Genomic DNA, 20,101 nt, shown 5'->3' with positions numbered 1-20,101 from the left:
TATTGTTTCAGTTCAAGATTTTTCTTTTTGCTCTTTTACAGTTCCTAGGTCTCTGCCGAGATTCTCCTCCATCTGTTCTCTTGTTAAGCATATCATAAACATAACTTACATTCAGTTATATTCAGATAAATCCATAACTTCAGTAGTTTTGAGGCTTATGGTTAAGGATTAGGTGGATCCCAGAAGAGCTCCTGAGAGCTAAAGCAGTCTTATATCTAAATTGCATCCTTTCTGGGATCTCAAATGATGTCCAATGTGTTCTGATAAATCTTTCTATTCTAGCTGATCAGAACTGCTGTTTCCCAGCACATGTGACGTCTGGAATCTCAATTCAGGTCGTAATAACCCAATAGTTTTTTTTGCTAGGAGTTTCACAGCAGCATACCGTGGGAGGCAGTGGCTCACCTCAGTAGGTAGTATAGTAGTATTTTATCCCTGATACTGTTTCGAATGGTTGGCATAGAATGATTTTTGGACTGTTATGCCACTTTTTAAAAAAATTTCTCTAAACATATTGTCCTTTACTTCTTGCACCTGAGGTAGACACACCCCATCACCTCTTCCCTGGTACTATTGCCTGTAGCTTCTTACCCTGTGTATATGCAGCACTTCATTCAAAGCTGAAAGATGCATATTTCTAGAGCTTCTATCTTGGTCTAGATTTCCTTTTTCTCATATCCTGCCCACAAATCTAACCACTCCAGTAGCCCCAAATGCTGATCTCTGCGTTCTTCAGTTCAGTTATATCAGTGTACTCCGCTTAACCTCCACCTACTTATCCCATGGTCTGGGAAAAGCTTTCAGGCAGAAAATCACAACAATCATGAAGCTCATCTCACACGTTTTCCTTCTTTCAGGGATCATGGTCCTTTACTACTTGGTTGTCCAATACCTGAAAACATGTGCTTCAGATATTTTGATTAGTTTTATAATTGCGTACATATGGACGTGGTCTACCCTAATACAAGTTATTCATAACTAGAGGCAGAAACCCACACTAATAGTCTTTAAGAAATTCAATGCGCTTCTAATTTGTAAGTTAAAAAAAATTCTTCCCCTAAATTCACAAGAAGTTTCTTGTAAATTCAATTTAAACTTCAAGAACCACAGAGTTCAAAACAACAGCCTCACACACACAAACAATAAAAAAAACTCTGCTTTATCTGCACTTCAACTTCCATATAAACAAATAAATGATTTAAAATATGTTGAATCCCTTAAAAATGCTAATAGGTGATCACTATTGATATGCATGTCTATCTCTTACCTTATAGAGTTTGAGAATTGTTTTAATGCATTCATGTACAAACTTGGTCTGTCTCTGAAGACTTCCACCATACAGTGCCACCAATTCTTCATTGAAATTCACACTAAAGAAGTCAAAGTGGTACTTGAAGTCAATATCTTCTGCTTTTCTAAGTGCAATAGAACCAATAGAACGAACTGCAGAGGAAAAGTGCGAAGTGTACATTAAGCAAAATTTCTAAAAGTTGCAACCATTCTTGCTTCAAAGTCTCTTAACAAATAACTTTACCCCATACTCTGAATATAAACAAGCTACCTCAGGGTGACATCCTTCAATATCAATTTAGAAGAACAAACCGTTGTTTGTATTGTGTGTCTTGTGCCCTAAATGTTTTTTAAATTTAAATTAAATATAAAGTAAACAGGTCTTTCATTCTTTATCCACTTGCACTTGATTAGGGAAAATAACTAAAAGGGAGGAGAAAACTTTGAAGAAAAGAAATGTTAGCCATCTGTATGAATAAGTCACACTTGAGGACTTTAAGAATGAGAAAATTCCTACAAGAAATGTATGCTTGGGGCACGTGGGTGGTTCAGTGGGTTAAAGCCTCTGCCTTTGGAGCCCCGCATCGGGCTATCTGCTCAGTGGGGAGCCTGATTGCCCCCTCTCTCTCTGCCTGCCTCTCTGCCTGCTTGTGATCTCTCTCTGTCAGATAAATAAGTAAAATCTTAAAAAAACTAAGTAAATAAAAATTTAAAAAAAAGAAATGTATGCTCGTCACTTGGTTAAGATATTTATGCTTGATCTGTTTTTTTCTTTTTTTACACATGACCTCCAATCCATCAGTAAATCCTATCATCCTCCACTTTCTAAATATAACCCCAATCAACATTTCTCACCACTTTCACCATCTTCTTAATCTAAGCACCATCATCTCTTGCCTTAGGTCTACCTGCTTCCAGTCTTAGGTTTTGTTCTGTAAATCCTTCCACAGAATTTGTAAATTGACTGCATTAATTAGTATTAAAAGTTGCAGTGTATGGTTTAGCAAACAAAATACCTTTTTGCCATTCCATTTTTTTAACATATACAATTCACATACTATACAACTTATGTAAAAAGTACAATTCAATGATTTTTAGTACATTCACAAAATTCTACTACTCTATTTTTTAATTACCCCAAAAAGAAAACCCCATACTCGTTAGCAGTCATTCCTCATTCCTCTTTCCCCCCCAATCCTGGAAAATATTAATTTACTTTCTGTTCCTATGGATTTGCCTATTCTGGACATTTCTTTTTCGTTTTCTTTTAAGATTTTATTTGACAGAGAGAGACACAGAGAAAGAGGGAACAGAAGCAGGGGGAGTGGGAGAAGTAGGCTTCCTGATAAGCAGGGAGCCAGATGTGGGGCTCGAGTCCAGGACCCTGGGATCATTACCTGAGCCAAAGGCAGATGCTTAACGACTGAGCCACCCAGGCGTCCCTATTCTGGACATTTCTATAAATGGGATCATATATATGGGTTTTCTTTCACTTATGTTTTCAAGGTTTATCCACATTGTCCCAGGTAATTCATGTTATCAGTTTATTAATTCCTTTTTATTATATAAGCTTCAGGTGTGCCGTTTTACAATTCAGCACGTGGATACACTACAAAGTCATCATCACCACAAATCTATTTACCATCCATCACATACAACTAGTTCCTTTCACTCATTTTGTTCTCTCCCAATCCCCTTACCCTTTGGTAACCGGCAGTTTGTTCTCTTTATCTCTGAGTTTATTTTTTATTTACTTTTGAAAATTCCAAATTTCAGTGAAATCATATGGTACTCTTCTTTTTTGGTCTGATTCATTTCACTTAGCATAATACCCTCAAGGTCCACCCATGTTATTGCAAATGGCAAGATTTCATTCCTGTTATTTGCCTGAGAGTACTAGATCCTTGTCGGTAGTAGTCTAACAAGTATAAGATGATATGTAGTTTTGATTTGCATTTCCCTGTTAGTGATATTGTCTTTTCATGTGCCTGTTAGCGACCTGTATGTCTTCTTTACAACAATGTCTATTTATTTTTCAATCGGGCTGTTTTTTGTTGAGTTATGTAAGTTCTTAATATATTTTGGATATTAACCCCCTATTGTATATATGGTTTACGAATATCTTATCCCATTAAGTAAACTGCCTTTTCACTTTAATGGTTTCCTTTGCTGTGCAGAAGCTTTTTAGTTTGGTGTGGTACCATTTATTTTTACTTTTGTTTCCCGTGCTTCGGAGTGAGATCCATGAAGATGTTGCTAAGACCCATGTCTAGGAGCTTACCATATATATATATATATATAAAGATTTTATTTATTTATTTGACAGAGAGACAGCAAGAGAGGGAACACAAGCAGGGGAAGTGGGAGAGGGAGAAACAGGCTACCCTCTGAGCAGAGAGCCCAATGTAGGGCTCAATCCCAGGATCCTGGGATCACGACCTGAGCCCAAGGCAGACGCGTAACGACTGAGCCACCCAAGCGCCCCACTGTCTATATTTTCTTCTAACAGTTATAAGGACTCAGGTCTTATACACAAGCCTTTAATCCACTTTGTGTTAATTTTTGTGTATAGTGGAAGACAGTGGCCTAGTTTCATTCTTTTGCTTATGGCTATCCAGTTTTCCGAAAACTATTTATAGAAGAGACTGTCCTTTCTCCATTGTATGTTCTTCACTTTTTTATCAGAGATAAATTGACCATGTATGTGTGGGTTTACTTCTGGGCTCTCAATTCTCTTCCACTGACTTGTGTATGGTTTGTTGTTGTTGTTGTTTTTATCAATACTGCACTGTTTTGATTACTACAATTCTGTAATACAGTTTGAAATCAGGAAGTGAGGTACTTCTAGCTTTGTTCTTTCTCAAGACTGCTCTGGCTATTTGGGATCTTCTGTGGCTCCAGACAAATTTTAGAATTATTTGTTCTACTTCTATGAAGTATACCATCAGAATTTTGAAAGGTGTTACACAGAATCTGTAGATTGCTTTTGGCAGTATGGACATTTTAACAGAATTAATGTTTCCAATCCATAAGCACAGAATAGATTTCCATTTATTTTTCTTTTCTTTCATCAGTGTCTTAAAGTTTTCAGTGTAGAGATCTTTCGCCTCCTTTGTTAAATTTATTCCTAGGTATTTACTCTTTTCAATGCAATTGTAAATGAGATTGTTTTCTTAATTTCTCATTATTAGAAACACCATAGATTTCTGTATATTGATTTTGTATCCTACATTTCACTAAACTCACAGCTTTTTTTGGAGTCTTGAGGATTTTCAATATATGTCATCTGCAAATAGTGACTATTTTACTTCTTCCTTTCCAATTTGGATGGCTTTTTAAAACTTTTCTGGCCTTACTGCTGTGGCTTGGACTTCCAATACGATGTTGAATAAAAGTGGTGAGAGTGGGCATCTTTGTCTTGTTCCTAGAATTAGAGGAAAAGCTTTCAGCTTCTCACCATTGAGCATAACATTAGCTGTAGGACTGTCATATATGGCCTTTATTATGTTGAGGTATAGTCCTTCTATACACACTATTTTGAATTTTTATCATAAATGAATACTGAATGTTGTCAAAGGCTATTGTTACATCTATTAAGATGATCATATGATTTTCATCTTTCATTGTATTAATGTAATTATATCATATTAATTGATTTGTGGATACTGAACCTTCTTCCATCTCTGGAATAAATCATGTATGGTTGGATCTGGTTTGCTAATACTTTGCTAAGGATTTCTGCATCTAGGCTCATCCAGGATATTGGCTTGTAATTTTCTTCTTTCATCATTCATTCCTTTTTACTGCTGAATAATATTCCATTATACGTATGTATTTTATTTATCCATTCTTTAGTTGATGTTGGGTTGTTTCTCCATTTTAGTTATTTTGAATAGTGTTGCTGTGAACATTTGCAAACAAGTTTTCGTTTGAGAGTACATTTTCATTTTTCTCGGGTAAATACCTATAGCAGAATTGCTAAGCTTAAAACTCTATGTTTAACTTTCTGAATAACTGCCAAACTGTTCTTCCAAAGTGGCTCTACCATTTTATATTCCCACCAACAATGGATAAGGGTTTCAATTTCTTCATATCCTCAATGACCCTTGATATTATCTTTTAGATTACAGATTTTAGATTTTAGCTACCCTAGTGGGTATGAAATTACATCTATCCTTATGGTTTTGATTTGTATTTCCCTGATGATTAATGATGTTATCTTTCCTTCTTTCACTCTTGCCCCTTTACAGCATATTCTCTACACAGCAAAGCCAGAGTAATAATTTTTTAAAAATAAATCACACCTACTATACTGTATAGAATTTAAAAATCTGACAATTCTAATGCTGTCAAGGATGTGAAGCAAAGGGAAGTATAATATAGTATTTCTGGGAGTATAAATTAGCACAGCCAGTAACAATAGAAGGATACATATAACCTGTGACATGAATTACATTATAGCATACATCTTACAGAAACATGGGCTTATGTGATCCAAAGTAAGAAAAATGTTCTTTACTTGAAATTACCAATAAATATAAATAACATTAGTATCCAAAGACAGAATATTTAAACTATGGTATAGCCATATAATGGGATAACATAGAGTGAAAACAATAAATAAATCACAGCTCATACAACAACCTGGATGAATTTTTTTTTGTTAAAGATTTTATTTATTAGAGAGTGAGAAAGAGAGAGAGAAAGAACGAGCAGGGGGAGAAGCAGACTCACTGCTCAGTAGGGAGCTGTATATGGGACTTGGTCCCAGGACCCTGGAATAATGACGAGCTTAACTAACTGAGCCACCCAGGCATCCCCGAAAGAATTATTATATAAAAGAATATGCCAGTTAATAGCCAAAAAGTATATTTGAAATGAAATTACTTCCAGATGACTTGACTGTTATGCCAGAAATAACTACTATTATCTCGAGGCCAACATTCAACTTGGAATCTATCTACAAAGCTTCCCTATCTTCACCTTTCTGTGTTCCCATCAGTATTTCTAGATGTGATTTAAATAGCTCCAAAAGAAAGAAATCAACCTTTTCTCTTGTTTAGCAAAACATAAACCAATTTACTTCTCTACTCAGTATTCTAGGTTATGTTTTCTCTACCCTCCATTTTCAACATAAACCTTTCTTCTGCTGATTCCCGGATCCCTGTGTCACTTATCCTACCTACCCCATCCTGTTTTCTCTGTCTTACACTGTCTAAGTGGTCTTCAACTATTTTTTGTACTTATATTTTTTTCTTCCAGACAATATTGCAAATATCTGTGTCTCCCGTATGCCTAGCATAGTACATAGAATATGTATCTGGTAAATCCTTTGATTAAATTTTATAGCTTTCAAAATTATTTCCAAGACTTACCTTGCTTATAACTTCCAGCATTACCAGGAAGAAAGAGAACTGGAATACCAGTCAAAGGGAGAATTTTGTGTTCTTCAGCATAGGATCCTTCTCCATAAAGATATAATTCATATGCAGGATAGCGTTTTGCCAGTTTCTTTGGAAGTTCTATTTTCTGCAGGGGGGAAGAAAAGGCAATTCCACTTTAATCAGTTGTATTAATACAATTCAGTCTACTGTGCCCAATTTGGAATTATACACATTTGAAACAGTGTAAAAATATTACTGATAATAAAACTGCACTTTTACTTTTATTCATACGTAGAACACATCTTGAATTACATGAGTTTTGAACCATGCAGTCTTCAGGAATGCATAAAATGGAACTACCTAGAGGTGCCTAGGTGGCTCAGTTGGTTAAGCCACTGCCTTCAGCTCAAGCCGTGATTCCAGAATCCCAGCATCGAGTCCTGCATCGGGCTCCCAGTTCCGCAGGGAGTCTGCTTCTCCCACTCACCTTCTCCCTCTCATGCTCTCTCTGTGTCTCTCTCTCTCAAATAAATGAATTTTTTTTAAAAAATTGAACTACTTGAAACTCTAATTAATATAAATTATTCAAAATAGTCACTGACAAAAGAAAGACACTGGGGTATGTCAGCAAATTATTTAATATAATTGGAAATGTACTTAATATAGTATCTGTATCAATTATCCTTAGAAATGATGAAGGCTTTCCATCATCAAATCAATTCTTTTTTTGCTATTTTATTTATTTATTTAATTTTAAAGATTTTTTATTTATTCCTTTGACAGAAACAGATCAGAAGTAGGCAGAGAGGAAGGCAGAGAGAGGAGGAAGCAGGCTCCCTGCCAAGCAGAGAGCCCAATGCGGGACTCGATCCCAGGCCCCTGAGATTATGACCTGAGCTGAAGGCAGAGGCTTTAACCCACTGAGCCACCCAGGCGCCCCTTTTTTTGCTATTTTAAACTGTTTTGTAATGCCTCTCCTTTTACATACGCTCAACTACATCATCCAGTTGTTATATCATTCAAAGGAAAGTAATTTTGTTTTACAATGCAGCTTTCTGACCTCTCAACCTAATATGCTTTGACCTGCAATGTGCTTTACAAATTAATATGAACCTTACAGCCATGTCTTGGGTCAAGACATGCACACTCTCCTCACCGTAAACATTCCAATGAGTTAGCATCTATTTTGGGTTTTGTGGACCAGGTGTATGGTTTTGTCAGCAAGCCTTAAACTACTCTGCAATTTATATTATTTTATAACATTTATTTATATTATAACAAATAAGCCAGTAATTCATGTAACGTCATCCCCAAAAGGTAGGAATCTTTAAAAGTGGTGGTAAAGTACACTCCCTTCTTCTGCTCCTTTTTAAACTACAGAAACCATTAAAAATGAAGCCAGTTACATTGAGCAGTAGATTTATTTAAGCAGACATCAATAGATTTAATGATCTAACAGGGCTGTACATGTGGTTGATAAAAATTTTAAATACTAAATGAATTTTAAAGCCTGTAAATAGTAGTAACACTGAAAAACCTCACTGTTCTACAAAGCAGAATTCTGATCATTCATGCACATTCCTGAATATTCTTTTAAAAATATTAACATAAACAATCTGTGTTAATAACAACTGAAAATATCTTTAGAAATTGTGAGCTTACTGTTTAAGATATTAGCAATTTCATCTCTCCAAATACATACATATATATATATATACATGTCCCAATTTAGTACACCTTTGGATATGACAGTACATGAGTATTAGATCATTCTTTTTAGTACATTAGCTAAACAAAGTTTTGAACTAATTGAATATTAACTCAGAAAAAACAGGAAACTATTAGCATATGGCAAAATTGCATTCCAGAGTACAAGCTGGGAGTGGCAGGAAGAAACAAGAAGGGCTGTGACCAGATTGAAGACAGAAAAAGTACAGGCATGTGGAAAGGATGCTGATGAAGAAAAAGAGGGTCAAGGGATTTAAAAAGAAAACTTATAGCAAAAAGATCCCCATATATTTTATATTATTTTATATAGATTACTTTAAATGAGAACCCCTCCCCAAAACAGACTTTTAATCAAAATCAAATTACCTTTATACTTAAATATCTCCACAATCCTGCCTCTGCTGTTCATCCTCTCTTGACTCTGCCTTAGTACAGTTCCTTTTAATCTCTAACCCAGAGCCCTTTCAAAAGACAAAAATTCTAACGAGTTCCCAAGTGCTAGAAAAATACTGATTCAAGAAACTATTGTCTATTTTATGATATATATTTTTTACCTATAAATTAAAACTGGAAAATTAAAATTTGAGCCCCATAATTAATAAAAAAGAAAAAAGATTTTGATTAAAATGAATACAGTTTAAAAGATCTTACAAAGAATTCTTCTCAGCCCTTTGCCCATTCCACCCCTAAGGACTCCAGCTTAATAAAAAGACCTAGGGAGAGGTGAATCTTTCAGAATGGTCAAAACCTCCCTACCCCAATCCATAGTCCATACTGCTTGTGGGGCACCTGCGTGGCTCAGTTAATTAAGCATCGGCTCTGGTCAGGATCTCAAGGTCCTGAGAGAGAGCCATGAGTTGGCCTTCAGGCGGAGTATAAAGCCTGCTTAAGATTTTCTCTCTCCCCTTCCCTCTTGCCCTTCCACCCCACTCCACCCCTCAAATAACATAAAATAAAATATAATTAGAAATATCATGTTAAAACATACACCTTCTGTGTTCCCTGATTATATTAATAGATGATAAAGGCCTGAGAGACCCTCTAAAATCTGTCTTCAATTATTCTTACCATTCTTTTAACTTACACATGCTAGGTTTTAAAAATTTTAATATGCTTCAAAATTCAAGACTCAAAGGATGTATAATGAAAAGGCTTTCTCCTACCCCTAGTCCTTTAGCCATAATTCCCTACCTAGAAGGCAACCGATGTTAGCAGTTTATATACTATCCACACCACTTACACAATGTGTCCTGGTGCCTTCCTACCTTCACAAATGCTATTCTTTATTCCTGCAGTTTTCTTGTTTCTGCACTTCATGAACTGTGTGTGTGTGTGTGTGTGTGTGTGTGTGTGTGTGTGTATCCTCTAATTTGCCACACCTTCTCTACAGCCTTTGACTATCAAAGATGAATGGATGCTTTGGATGCTTTCTTCTGTGAAGACCCTCATATGCACTTACTGTGAAATTATGATTTAGCACATTATATTTTAACTGTCCATTACATCCTGTCTCCCCCATTGTATTATAAAGACATAAAAATTATAAAGACATAAAGGCACAAGGTCTGATTCATCTCTAATTCCCTCACCCATACCCAGTATCTAGAATATACTTGAAAGAGTTATTCAATAAGCTATTTGCTAAGCAAACATCACACTTAATAACAAAAGTATGATTCGTGTTTTCCAATATCAACATTTTCTTTCAGACAAGAACAATTAGATCACATATCTGAGGACAGCCAAATAGATTGCTGTATAGGAGAAAACAACACAGATGTTTCTTCTCCAATTCTGCAATTTGCCAAAACTGTTTGCTACCAAATAAAAGCTTTGCCTTGCATCATAATAAAGCAAGAAGCTTGAAAGGATAATGTGTATTTGCCTGGTAGATTTGTGAGATGTTCAGTTAACTCTGAACAAGCAAATTTTGGAAATCCAAAGGTAGGAAATGAATACTCAAAACAACTTTTTAGTTTTTTTTTAAAGTCTTTATTTATTTAATTTTTTTTGAGAGAGAGAGAGAGCGAGAGAGAGAGGGAGAGAACAAGCAGTGGGGAGGGGCAGAGAGGGAGAGAGAGAGAGTCAATCAGACTCTGCTGAGCAGGAATTCCAATGCTGGGGCCTGATCCCAGGAGCCCCCCATCACCACCTGAGGCAAAAGCAGACATTTAACAGACTGAGCCTCCCAGGCACCCCTACTCAAAAAAATTTTAAATTAACACTTCATTTTTACAAATAAGCTCAAATTTCTGTCTCACCTTTAATTTTTAAAATGGGGAATAAAGTTGAGTGTTTCAACTACCTTTCATTTCCTCTAACATTCGGCTAAAGAATAAGTAAATAAGAATTAAAAAAAGAAAAAGGCATCAAGGAGAAAACCCAACAACTATGTCATCTCAAATGCTGGAGTCACTCTGTGAACAATTAAAAAGCTTACTATAAAATGTAACTAAAAATAAGTAATACATATAAAATATATTTAGAATATATATTCATTAAAACCCACTGGTTCTTAATAGAATTACCTCAGTTATCCAGAAATCTCACTACATTTCAAAGTGACTCATTTCTATAGACAGGTTTTAACTGTATTTCTAAAATAACATGACCTGGTCTGCACAATAAAAGGTCTAAGAATCAAGTATAAATACTGTAATTAATTAACAGAGATTTTTACATCATAAAAATAAAAATCTACTGAAAAATGCATATCAGAAACTCCAGCCACTGTAATTATTACTGTACTGACAAATTATTAACAGTAACTTCAAAAAGGGAGTCTAAATCAAAATAACTAAATACAGACTACTCAACAATTAAAAAAAAAAAAAAGCCAAATAGCTCTCTTGCACTAGCTAATTTTCTGTCTTTCCAGTTAACTTTGAGGCAAGAAATAGATCTATGAGTACATGTGCTTTGTTCTCAAAACACTAAGCGATTTCCACTACCGAGGATATTAAAATAGCTTTAATAATTGTGGACAATCTCAAAATAAATGGGCATTAGTTCTGTATTGTTCGAGATAATTTTGTTTTAATCAAACTCTTCAACACAATACAAAACTAAAGTGACCTACTTCAACCTGTTGAGAGTTTCCCAATTATTAAACCACAGAAAAATTAATATAAGGGCTCTATTTTCAGTTAAAAAAGAAAACTAAACTAAAAGCCCACGTACTTAAGTATGCATAACCTCTGAGAAACATTAACCAGCATATGTGCTTAGAAACCGAGACAACAGTAACACGTTAAAATCTCCTTCAACAGCATTTGGTATCAAGTTCTTCCACTCTCTTATAAGCATTGATGCAAAACCACGATAAAGAGCTCGAAACAGACGAAATCTAAACTAGAATTTTGCCCACGAGGAAAAGATGTTCTTCAGCAATCTAAACCTTAGGTAGTTTTAGGATCTAAATAATAGCATTAATCAAGTAATCTCCTCCTCCATAATGACCTTTACACAGAGGCAATCACGATCTGCATGCTTCCCCTTAAATAATATTATTTTTAAAGTATATTTAAAATGCGTTTTATCAGTAACATATTCCAGCACATGTACTTTTTATGGCAGGGAGTTCCCATGTGACACGTATTCAGTCCCTGGGGGATGCGTTTACAAGCAGGACAATCATTCAGGAGAAATGTCTTTGGGCACTTGTGTAACTTATCACTACAGGGGGTCATGAGTGAAATTCTAGACTCCACTGTGCCGACCTGACCAAGCAACTGCGATTGAAAATAGTCAAAACAGAACTGAAGAGGCGGGGGGCGGCGCGCAAGCGTGCGCTCCGGGCAGGCCGGGTCTCCCCCAAATTGCAAACCCGGTGAGAAAACAAAAACACTCCGAGACGGATTCTGGATGAACTGCTCAGAGACGACGTGCAGAAACACGGGCGTGTGCGCACACGCACGGACCCACAACCTACCGAACCGGAGGCTCCGCGAACTTGACGGGAGGGAGACTCAGTAGGTCTCCACTGAATTCCTTATCGGGTGAGCCTCTCCCGCCGGAGTCAAACCCCGGAGTGGCAAAGGCAGTCTTGGGATCCAGCCACGGCACACTCCGCAGCAGCTCAGCCCCTTTCCAGAAAGGCGAAAGCTGACGTGCAAATCACGGCGCGGGATGGTGAGAATTTAGGCGCGTGGAAAGCAAAGGAGGGTCTGGGGCACCTGTTAAGGCAGGAACGCGGGGAAATGGGGGTCTGGGTTTAGGGAAAGGGGCTGAGGTTGCGTCTCTAGGACTGGGGGGGTGGGGTGGGCCCGGGGAGTCGGAAGAATCTGTACCTGGGGTTTGGGTCCGGGAAGGGAGCGGAGGGACCGCGGAGAACTACGAGGGGGCCCGGAGGATGCTTCAGGGAACCATCTACCTGACACCCCACTGTTGAGAGGACACAAAGGGTAGGTGAGGGTAGCGGGTGGGGTGGGGGCGGTCTGCAGAGTCTTCAGGAGCGAAAGAAAACCAGAGACGAGGTTGGCATAAGGGAGCCGGAGAGGCGCGGGAGCCCAAGTGGGGAGAAACCCGCAGGAGGGGCCCGAGTCTCAGAGCGCCCAGGTGAGACAGCCGAACCTCACCTGATACTCCGGGTACTCAAACATATAGCTCATACTGCACTTGTTCTCCTCGAAGCCGAAGAAGACGTCCCACAGCCCCAGGGTTGCCATGAAAACCATAAGGGCATAAAACGCCAGATTCCAGAAACTGACTGACTGAAGAAACATGGTGCCGCCGCCGGCGCGCGGCCCCAAGTCCGACTGAGCCAGCCGAAGAACGCCTAGCGGCCGGCGCGGGAGCGAAGCCGGAGCAGCGCGCGCCTGCGCAGACGCCCCGCCTGCCCAGGCGCCCGCCGCGCAGTGCGCGTGCGCGCAGTCGGCCTGCTGCGCCTCCCGTCTGGCATCTGGTTGAGAGAGGAGGTGGCGCTTGCGGCGGGAGCGCGAGTCTGGGGGGGAACAGAGAAGGGGGGCGAAGCGGGTTAGGTTGGACAGACCGAAGGGGAAGAAGGTGGGTGGGTGAGGAGAAGGGAAAGGAGGAAGGGGGAGGGAAAGAAGAGGCGGGCGCAGGAGCCTCGGAGGCTGGAGAGGGAAGGGCTGGGGGCAGGGAGGGTGGGCATGGGGGGGGGGGGTTAACCTGGAGAGGGGGAGGCGGTTCCCGGTGCGGAGCCGACCCGGCGCGGGCAGGAGGCCATTAGCCCTGGGAGCCGTCGGCTGTCGCGTCGGAGACCTCTCCCTGCGCAGTTTAAAAACCCTTCCCGCTCCGTTCTGAAACGCCTCAGGCCTCTGCCATTTCGGCTCTTCCAGCGGCCACCGAGCGCGCCCACAGCCCCCTGGACCAGTTGGCGTGAGGAGGGACAAGCGTGTTTCCCTCCTCTTGGACCGCAGACGTTACCCCGTAGGCGACCGCGCTTCAGAGCCGCGACACACAAAAAATCACCAGCAGGTCGGCAACGTTCCGTACTCGGTGTAACATGGAAGCCTGAGTCACAGAAAGCCTCGCTGGTCTCGAAAACACTACATCAAAGTTTCCGCGACCCCTGACGCTTCCAGCAGATGCCGGGGCCGCGGAGGGCGGGGACCGGTTGGGCGCTGTCCTGTCTTGCTCCCTGGAACCCCTCTTCGGAAGCCGGTTCCGCGTCAGTGCGAGGAGGCGGTGTCGCTCGAGCTTCCACTCGGACTCTCAAGTGACTTAATTCGTTTAGAAGAATTAAGTTTGGTTTTGCACAAAGAAGAGGAGAAAAAGCAGTTCAAAAACCATAATCACGAATAGCGACTTCAAAACACTCAAATGTTATGAGAAGGAAGACGGTGGACCATTCTTTAAATCTGACTCAAGAGCAGATGGGGTGGGGACGTGGCTAATTGCAAAATTTTCCTTAGAATTACTTTTCACACTGACTAGATTTCATTTCAGTTCAGTTTTACTGGTTCTCATGTATTTTTTTTTTTTTTTCTGTGTGGAGGAGGTCTGGCTGGTAAAATCAAAGAATTTTAAAACTGAAAGGAAGCTTATGGTTTCTTCTGCAATCCTGTAACATTCAGATATAAGAGCACCTGGGGCGTGGGGGGGGGGGGGTTAGGGACGACTTAGTGTACAAGATAACAAATCATTTGGAAAAGGATTGAAGTCGTCCATAAAAGAGGTAATAAATTCTTTGAGTCTGGGAGCTCAGAATGCCTCTTGCTTCCAGCATGTCACAACCAGCACTAAACCAAGGGTGAATCTACACTCTTTCTATCCCAGTCCTTCTTAAATTTAATGCGACAAGAATCACTTGGAGATTTTTTTTTTTTTAACTTAACATACAATGTATTATTTGTTACAGGGGTACAGGTCTGTGATTCATCAGTCTTACACAATTCAGAGCACTCACCCCTGCCGCATACCCTAGCCACATACCCTCTCACCATAGCCACATACCCTCTCCAATGTCCATCACCCAGCCACCCCATCCCTCAGATCCCCCTCCCCTTCAGCAACCCTCAGTTTGTTTCCTGAGATTAAGAGTCTCTTATGGTTTGTCTCCCTCCCTGGTTCCATCTTGTTTCAGTTTTCCTTCTCTTCCTTTATGATCCTGTCTTGTTTCTCAGATTCCTCATATCAGAGAGATCATATGGTAGTTCTTTCCCTGATTGACTTATTTCTCTTAGCATAGTACCCTCTAGTTCCATCCATGTCATTTCAAATGGCAAGATTTCATTTTTGATGGCTACATAGGAGATATATATCACATCTTCTTCATCCTTTCATCTATCGGTAGACATCTAGGCCCTTTCCATAGTTTGGCTATTGTGGACATTGCTGCTATAAACATTAGGGTGTTCCTGCCCCCTTTGGATCACTACATTTGTATCTTTGGGGTAAATACCCAGGCGTGCTATTGCTGAGTCCTAGGGTAGCTCTTCTCAACCTTTTGAGGAACCTCTGTACTGTTTTCCAGAGTGGCTGTACCAGCTTGCATTCCCACCAGCAGTGTGGGAGGGTTCCCCTTTCTCTGCATCTTCACCAACATCTATCATTTCCTGATTGTTAATTTTACACATTCTGACTGGTGTGGTGTGAGGTGGTATCTCACTGAGGTTTTGATTTGTAATTCCCAGATGCCCAGTGATGTTGAGCACTTTTTCACCTGTGTCTATTAGACATTTGGATGTCTTCTTTGCAGAAATGTCTATTCATGTCTTCTGCCTTTTTTTTTTTTTTTTGACAGATCACAAGTAGGCAGAGAGGCAAGCCGAGAGAGGGAAGGGGAAGGAGGCTCCCTGCTGAGCAGACAGCCTGATGTGGGGCTTGATCCCAGGACCCTGAGATATGACCTGAGCTGAAGGCAGAGGCTTATCCCACTGAGGCACCCAGGCACCCCATCTTCTGCCCATTTCTTAATTGGATTATTTGTTCTTTGGATGTTAAGTTTGATAAGTTCTTTATAGAATTTAGATACCAGCCCTTTATCTGATAAGTCATTTATAAATATCTTCTTCCATTCTGTCAGTTGCCCCTTGGTTTTGTTGACTGTTTCCTTTGCTGTGCAAAAGCTTTTAATCTTGAAGTCCCAATAGTTCATTCTTGCCCTTGATTTTTCTTACCTTTGATGATGTTTCTAGGAAGAGGTTGCTGTGGTTGAGGTCAAAGAGGTCGCTGCCTGTGTTCTCCTCAAGAATTTTGATGGATTCCTGTCTCATATTTAGATCTTTCATCCATTTTGAGTCTATTTTTGTGTGTGATGTAAGGAAATGGTCCAGTTTCATTCTTCTGCATGTGGCTGTCCAATTTTCCCAACAACATCTGTTGAAGGGACTGTCTTTTTTCCACTGGACATTCTTTCTTGCTTTGTCAAAGATTAGTTGACCACAGATTTGAGGCTCCATTTCTGGGCTCTCTGTTCTGTTCCATTGATCTGTGTGTCTGTGTTTGTGACAGAACCATACTGTCTTGGTAATTACCACTTTGTAATAGAGCTTGAAGTCCAGAATTGTGATGCTACCAATTTTGCTTTTCTTTTTCAACATTCTGCTGGCTATTTGGGATCTTTTTTGATTCTGTACAAATTTTAGGAAAGATCCTATCAAAAAGAATTACACACCAATATCCCTGATGAGCACAGACACAAAAATTTTCACCAAAATACTAGCTGGCGGAATCCAAGAGTACATTAAAAGGATTATTCATCACCATCAAGTGGGATTTATTCCTAGGCTGCAAGGTTGGTTTAACATCTGCAAATCAATCAATGTGATACAATACATTAAAAAAAGAAAGGACAAGAATCATATAGTACTCTCAAAAGATGCGGGAAAAGCATTTGACAAAGTATAGCACCCTTTCTTGATCAAAACTCTTCACAGTGTAGGGATAGAGAATATTTACCTCAATATCATCAAAGCGATCTATGAAAAACCCACAGCAAATATCATTCTCAATGGGGAAAAACTGAGACCTTTTCCCCTAAGATCAGGAACATGGCAGGGATGTCCACTATCATCACTGCTATTCAAACGTGGTACTGGAACTTTTTCATCTGTGTGAAAAAGCCTCAGCTTTTCCTAGCCTCAGCAATCAGACAACAAAAAGAAATTAAAGGAATCTGCATTGGTAAAGAAGTCAAACTCTCACTCTTTGCAGATGATATGATATTTTATGTGGAAAAATCAAAAGACTCCACTCCAAAACAGAACTCATATAGGAATTCAGTAAAGTGTCAGGATATAAAATCAATGCACAGAAATCAGTTGCATTTCTATACACCAACAGTAAGATAGAAAGAGAAATTAAGGAGTCAATCCCATTTACAATTGCACCCAAAACCATAAGATACCTAGGAATAAACCTAACTAAAGAGGCAAAGAATCTATATTCAGAAAACTATAGGATACTCATGAGAAAAAATGAGGAAGACACAAAGAGATGGAAAAACGTACCATGCTCATGGATTAGAAAAAAAATATTGTGAAAATGTCTCTGCTACTTAGAGCAATCTACACATTTAATGCAATCCCTATCAAAATACCAACTCTTTTCACAGAAATAGAACAAGCATCTTCATTCTAAAGACCATTTATGTATTACATAGAATTCCTCATTATACACACACACACACACACACACACACACACATATATTCCTCATGCCATATATAGTATATGCTCTCTCTCGTGATGTCAGATTTCTTCAGTTACTTGGTCATTTTGGTTTGTAAACTCATTCTTAGCCTGCATCATGTACTTCAGCATCCTGTGCCTCTCCTAGATTCTAGAGACATTTCTATGGATTAATCTCTTGGCTTCCCGCCCCACCTCCACCAGTTTCTGCATAATGAAAATGGTATGAATAATTAGAATCACGCCCAGAAACTTTGTGGTCTGGGATGCTGTTTTTTTATTATTATCATTTTTAATCCTGTTCATTGATCACTGTGAGCTATAGAGATTCCCCACTCTTATGGATTTCTCTCTATAGAATTTAAAGATTTTCATTTCTTTCTGTAGCACTCAATCGTGTAGATAAAATATCTAGAATTTATGTTTAGAATGAGGGCAGGTAAAGGGTGTAGGTGACAAGTTTCTTTGAATTAGTTTTTTTGGGTAATATTACCTAGCACTCCTTGTACAAAATTTTTTTTAAGTTTTTATTTATTTATTTGACAGAGATCACAAGTAGGCAGAGACGCAGGCTGAGAGAGAGGGACACAGTCTTAACCTACTGAGCCACCCAGGTGACCCTCCTTGTACACATTTTAAATCAAAAGGAAAAGCCACTTCGAGAATGTTATTTCACTTGAGTAGTGAGGAGAAAAAGTAGATTAAATTATTTTAAGAAAAAATTAGTGGAAGAAAATAGAGGCTGTAAATACAGCTAATTCTTCCTGCCTTTTCATATATATACGAAAGTAATTTAAGTAGTATGTTCACTAAAATTTTTTTAGACAAGAAAGACACCCAAATACATTTTTAAATGGATAAATGAACGCTAGTAAAGATGATCTTAGGAGTCTCTGGGTGCTCATCCAACTCTTGATTTTAGCTCAGTTCATGATCTCACAGGTGTGAGATCGAGCCACACACTGGACTCCACAATGGGCATGGAGCTTGTTTAATAATCTCTCCCTCTCCCTTTGCCCCTTCCCCACCTCCAAAAAAGAGAATGATCTTACATGAAGAGAAGGGAAATCTACCTTGAGAAGAAGAAAATATGAAGAAACATGAAGAAAGAAAATACTGAGATGGAGAGGATTAAGACAAGGAAACTCCCATTGGATGATCTTAATCTTTATATAGAAACAAAACCCATTGGGTAGAAATAAGGTGTTGGAGCAAGGTGATGCTTAAAGAGAGTGGAAATACTTGGGAATTACTGTTTTAAGAAATGAATTTGGCAGGGGGGCCTGGGTAGCTCAGTCAGTTCTTGGTGTCAGCATGGGTCATTGTCTTTGGGTCATTGGACCACGATCTATGTGGCGTCTGTTTGTCCCCATCCTTCTGCTCCTCCCCCTCCTCTCTCTCTCTCAAATAAATAAATTTTTAAAAATCTTAAAAAAGACAGAAAGAAAGAACTGAACTTGGCAGTTAGCAAGAGGTGACCAATAGTGAGGACTTAGTCAAAATGTTTTACACCCTTGCTCTCCAGTTTTCCTGGTCTTCTCAGCTAACATAGATCTCTTGCTTTTCTGTATCTCTCTCATCAAGGGGGAAAAAATAGATATTATCTAGTGGTCAGATATTTAATTGACTATTATGTGCCAAGCTCCACAACAGAGATTAGAAAAAAGAGTTAAATGAGACCACCAATTCTGATTTGTAAGAGATAAATGAGTCACTGATATCAAGGAATCTAAAAGTAAGTACATAATATAATTGTACTCTAGTATGGTAAGTATTATAGAGATAGGAACATGGAATATTGGAGGGCAAAAGAGGAGTATTTAATTGTTTAGTGGGAAAGGGATCCAAGACAAAAATGATTTATATACATAATATAATAGGGGCTCAAAGAGTGCTCATTGAATTACTGAGTAATTGAGTTAGTAGATGGCTAGATGCCATGATTAGAAGAATTAAGAAGGTGGGCTTCCCACAATTCAAAGTAAGAAGGGGCTTTTTTAAAAAAAAAAAAAAAATTTATTTGACAGGCAGAGATCACAAGAAAGCAGAGAGGCGGGAAGAGAGAGGAGGAAGCAGGCTCTCCACCGAGCAGAGAGCCCGATGTGGGGCTCGATCCCAGGACCCTGGGATCATGACCTGAGCCGAAGGCAGAGGCCTTAACCCACTGAGCTACCCAGGCATCCCAAGAAGGGGCTTTTTGATCATTCTGATAAAGTCTACTTCTGATACTTTCTGAAAAGCATATAGCTTCATAGTTCACTCAGAACTTAAATGTAGCTGTTAAGTTCACATTTATTGGTTCTTTCATTTGGATATAGATGTTTATATAGTAATTTTATTTCTTATAGTGCATATGTTGTGTTGTGTTTAACAAAGGATGAGTTGGTAATAATTGTATTAAATTAAACATTTGCAAAATGAAACCTCAAAGAGCTTTATTATTAATAGAGCACTATAAAGAACACTGGTAATCAGGAAATCTGAGTTCTAGAACTTCCAGTTCTGCCACCCAGGTATGATTTAGGGCAAGTGTCTTCATCTCCTTAGATCTCTCTCTTCTTATCTAAAATGAAGGTATTTGACAAATGATTTCTGAAAGCTTAT

At 39.0% G+C, this 20,101-nt stretch overlaps 1 protein-coding gene across 1 annotated transcript in view; it reads right to left on the bottom strand.

Annotated features, from left to right (window-relative positions):
- Positions 1-14,763, bottom strand: part of PGAP1 (post-GPI attachment to proteins inositol deacylase 1) — a 79,894-nt gene extending 65,131 nt beyond the window's left edge. The window contains exons 1-4 of the mRNA XM_082689045.1: positions 13,533-14,763; positions 12,980-13,344; positions 6,666-6,819; positions 1,268-1,443 (exon numbers count right to left, since the gene is read on the bottom strand). Coding sequence (XP_082545171.1) covers positions 1,268-1,443; positions 6,666-6,819; positions 12,980-13,344; positions 13,533-13,590 — 753 coding nt within the window. The 5' untranslated portion in view covers positions 13,591-14,763. The remainder of the gene's footprint in view (positions 1-1,267; positions 1,444-6,665; positions 6,820-12,979; positions 13,345-13,532) is intronic.
- Between the last annotated feature and the right edge of the window lie 5,338 nt (positions 14,764-20,101).

The sequence above is a fragment of the Mustela nivalis genome (genome assembly GCF_964662115.1).
Source record: "Mustela nivalis genome assembly, chromosome: 11".
NCBI lineage: Eukaryota > Metazoa > Chordata > Mammalia > Carnivora > Mustelidae > Mustela > Mustela nivalis.
The sequence above is the reverse complement of the archived record's forward strand: the minus strand, read 5'-3'. Positions and strand labels throughout refer to the sequence as shown.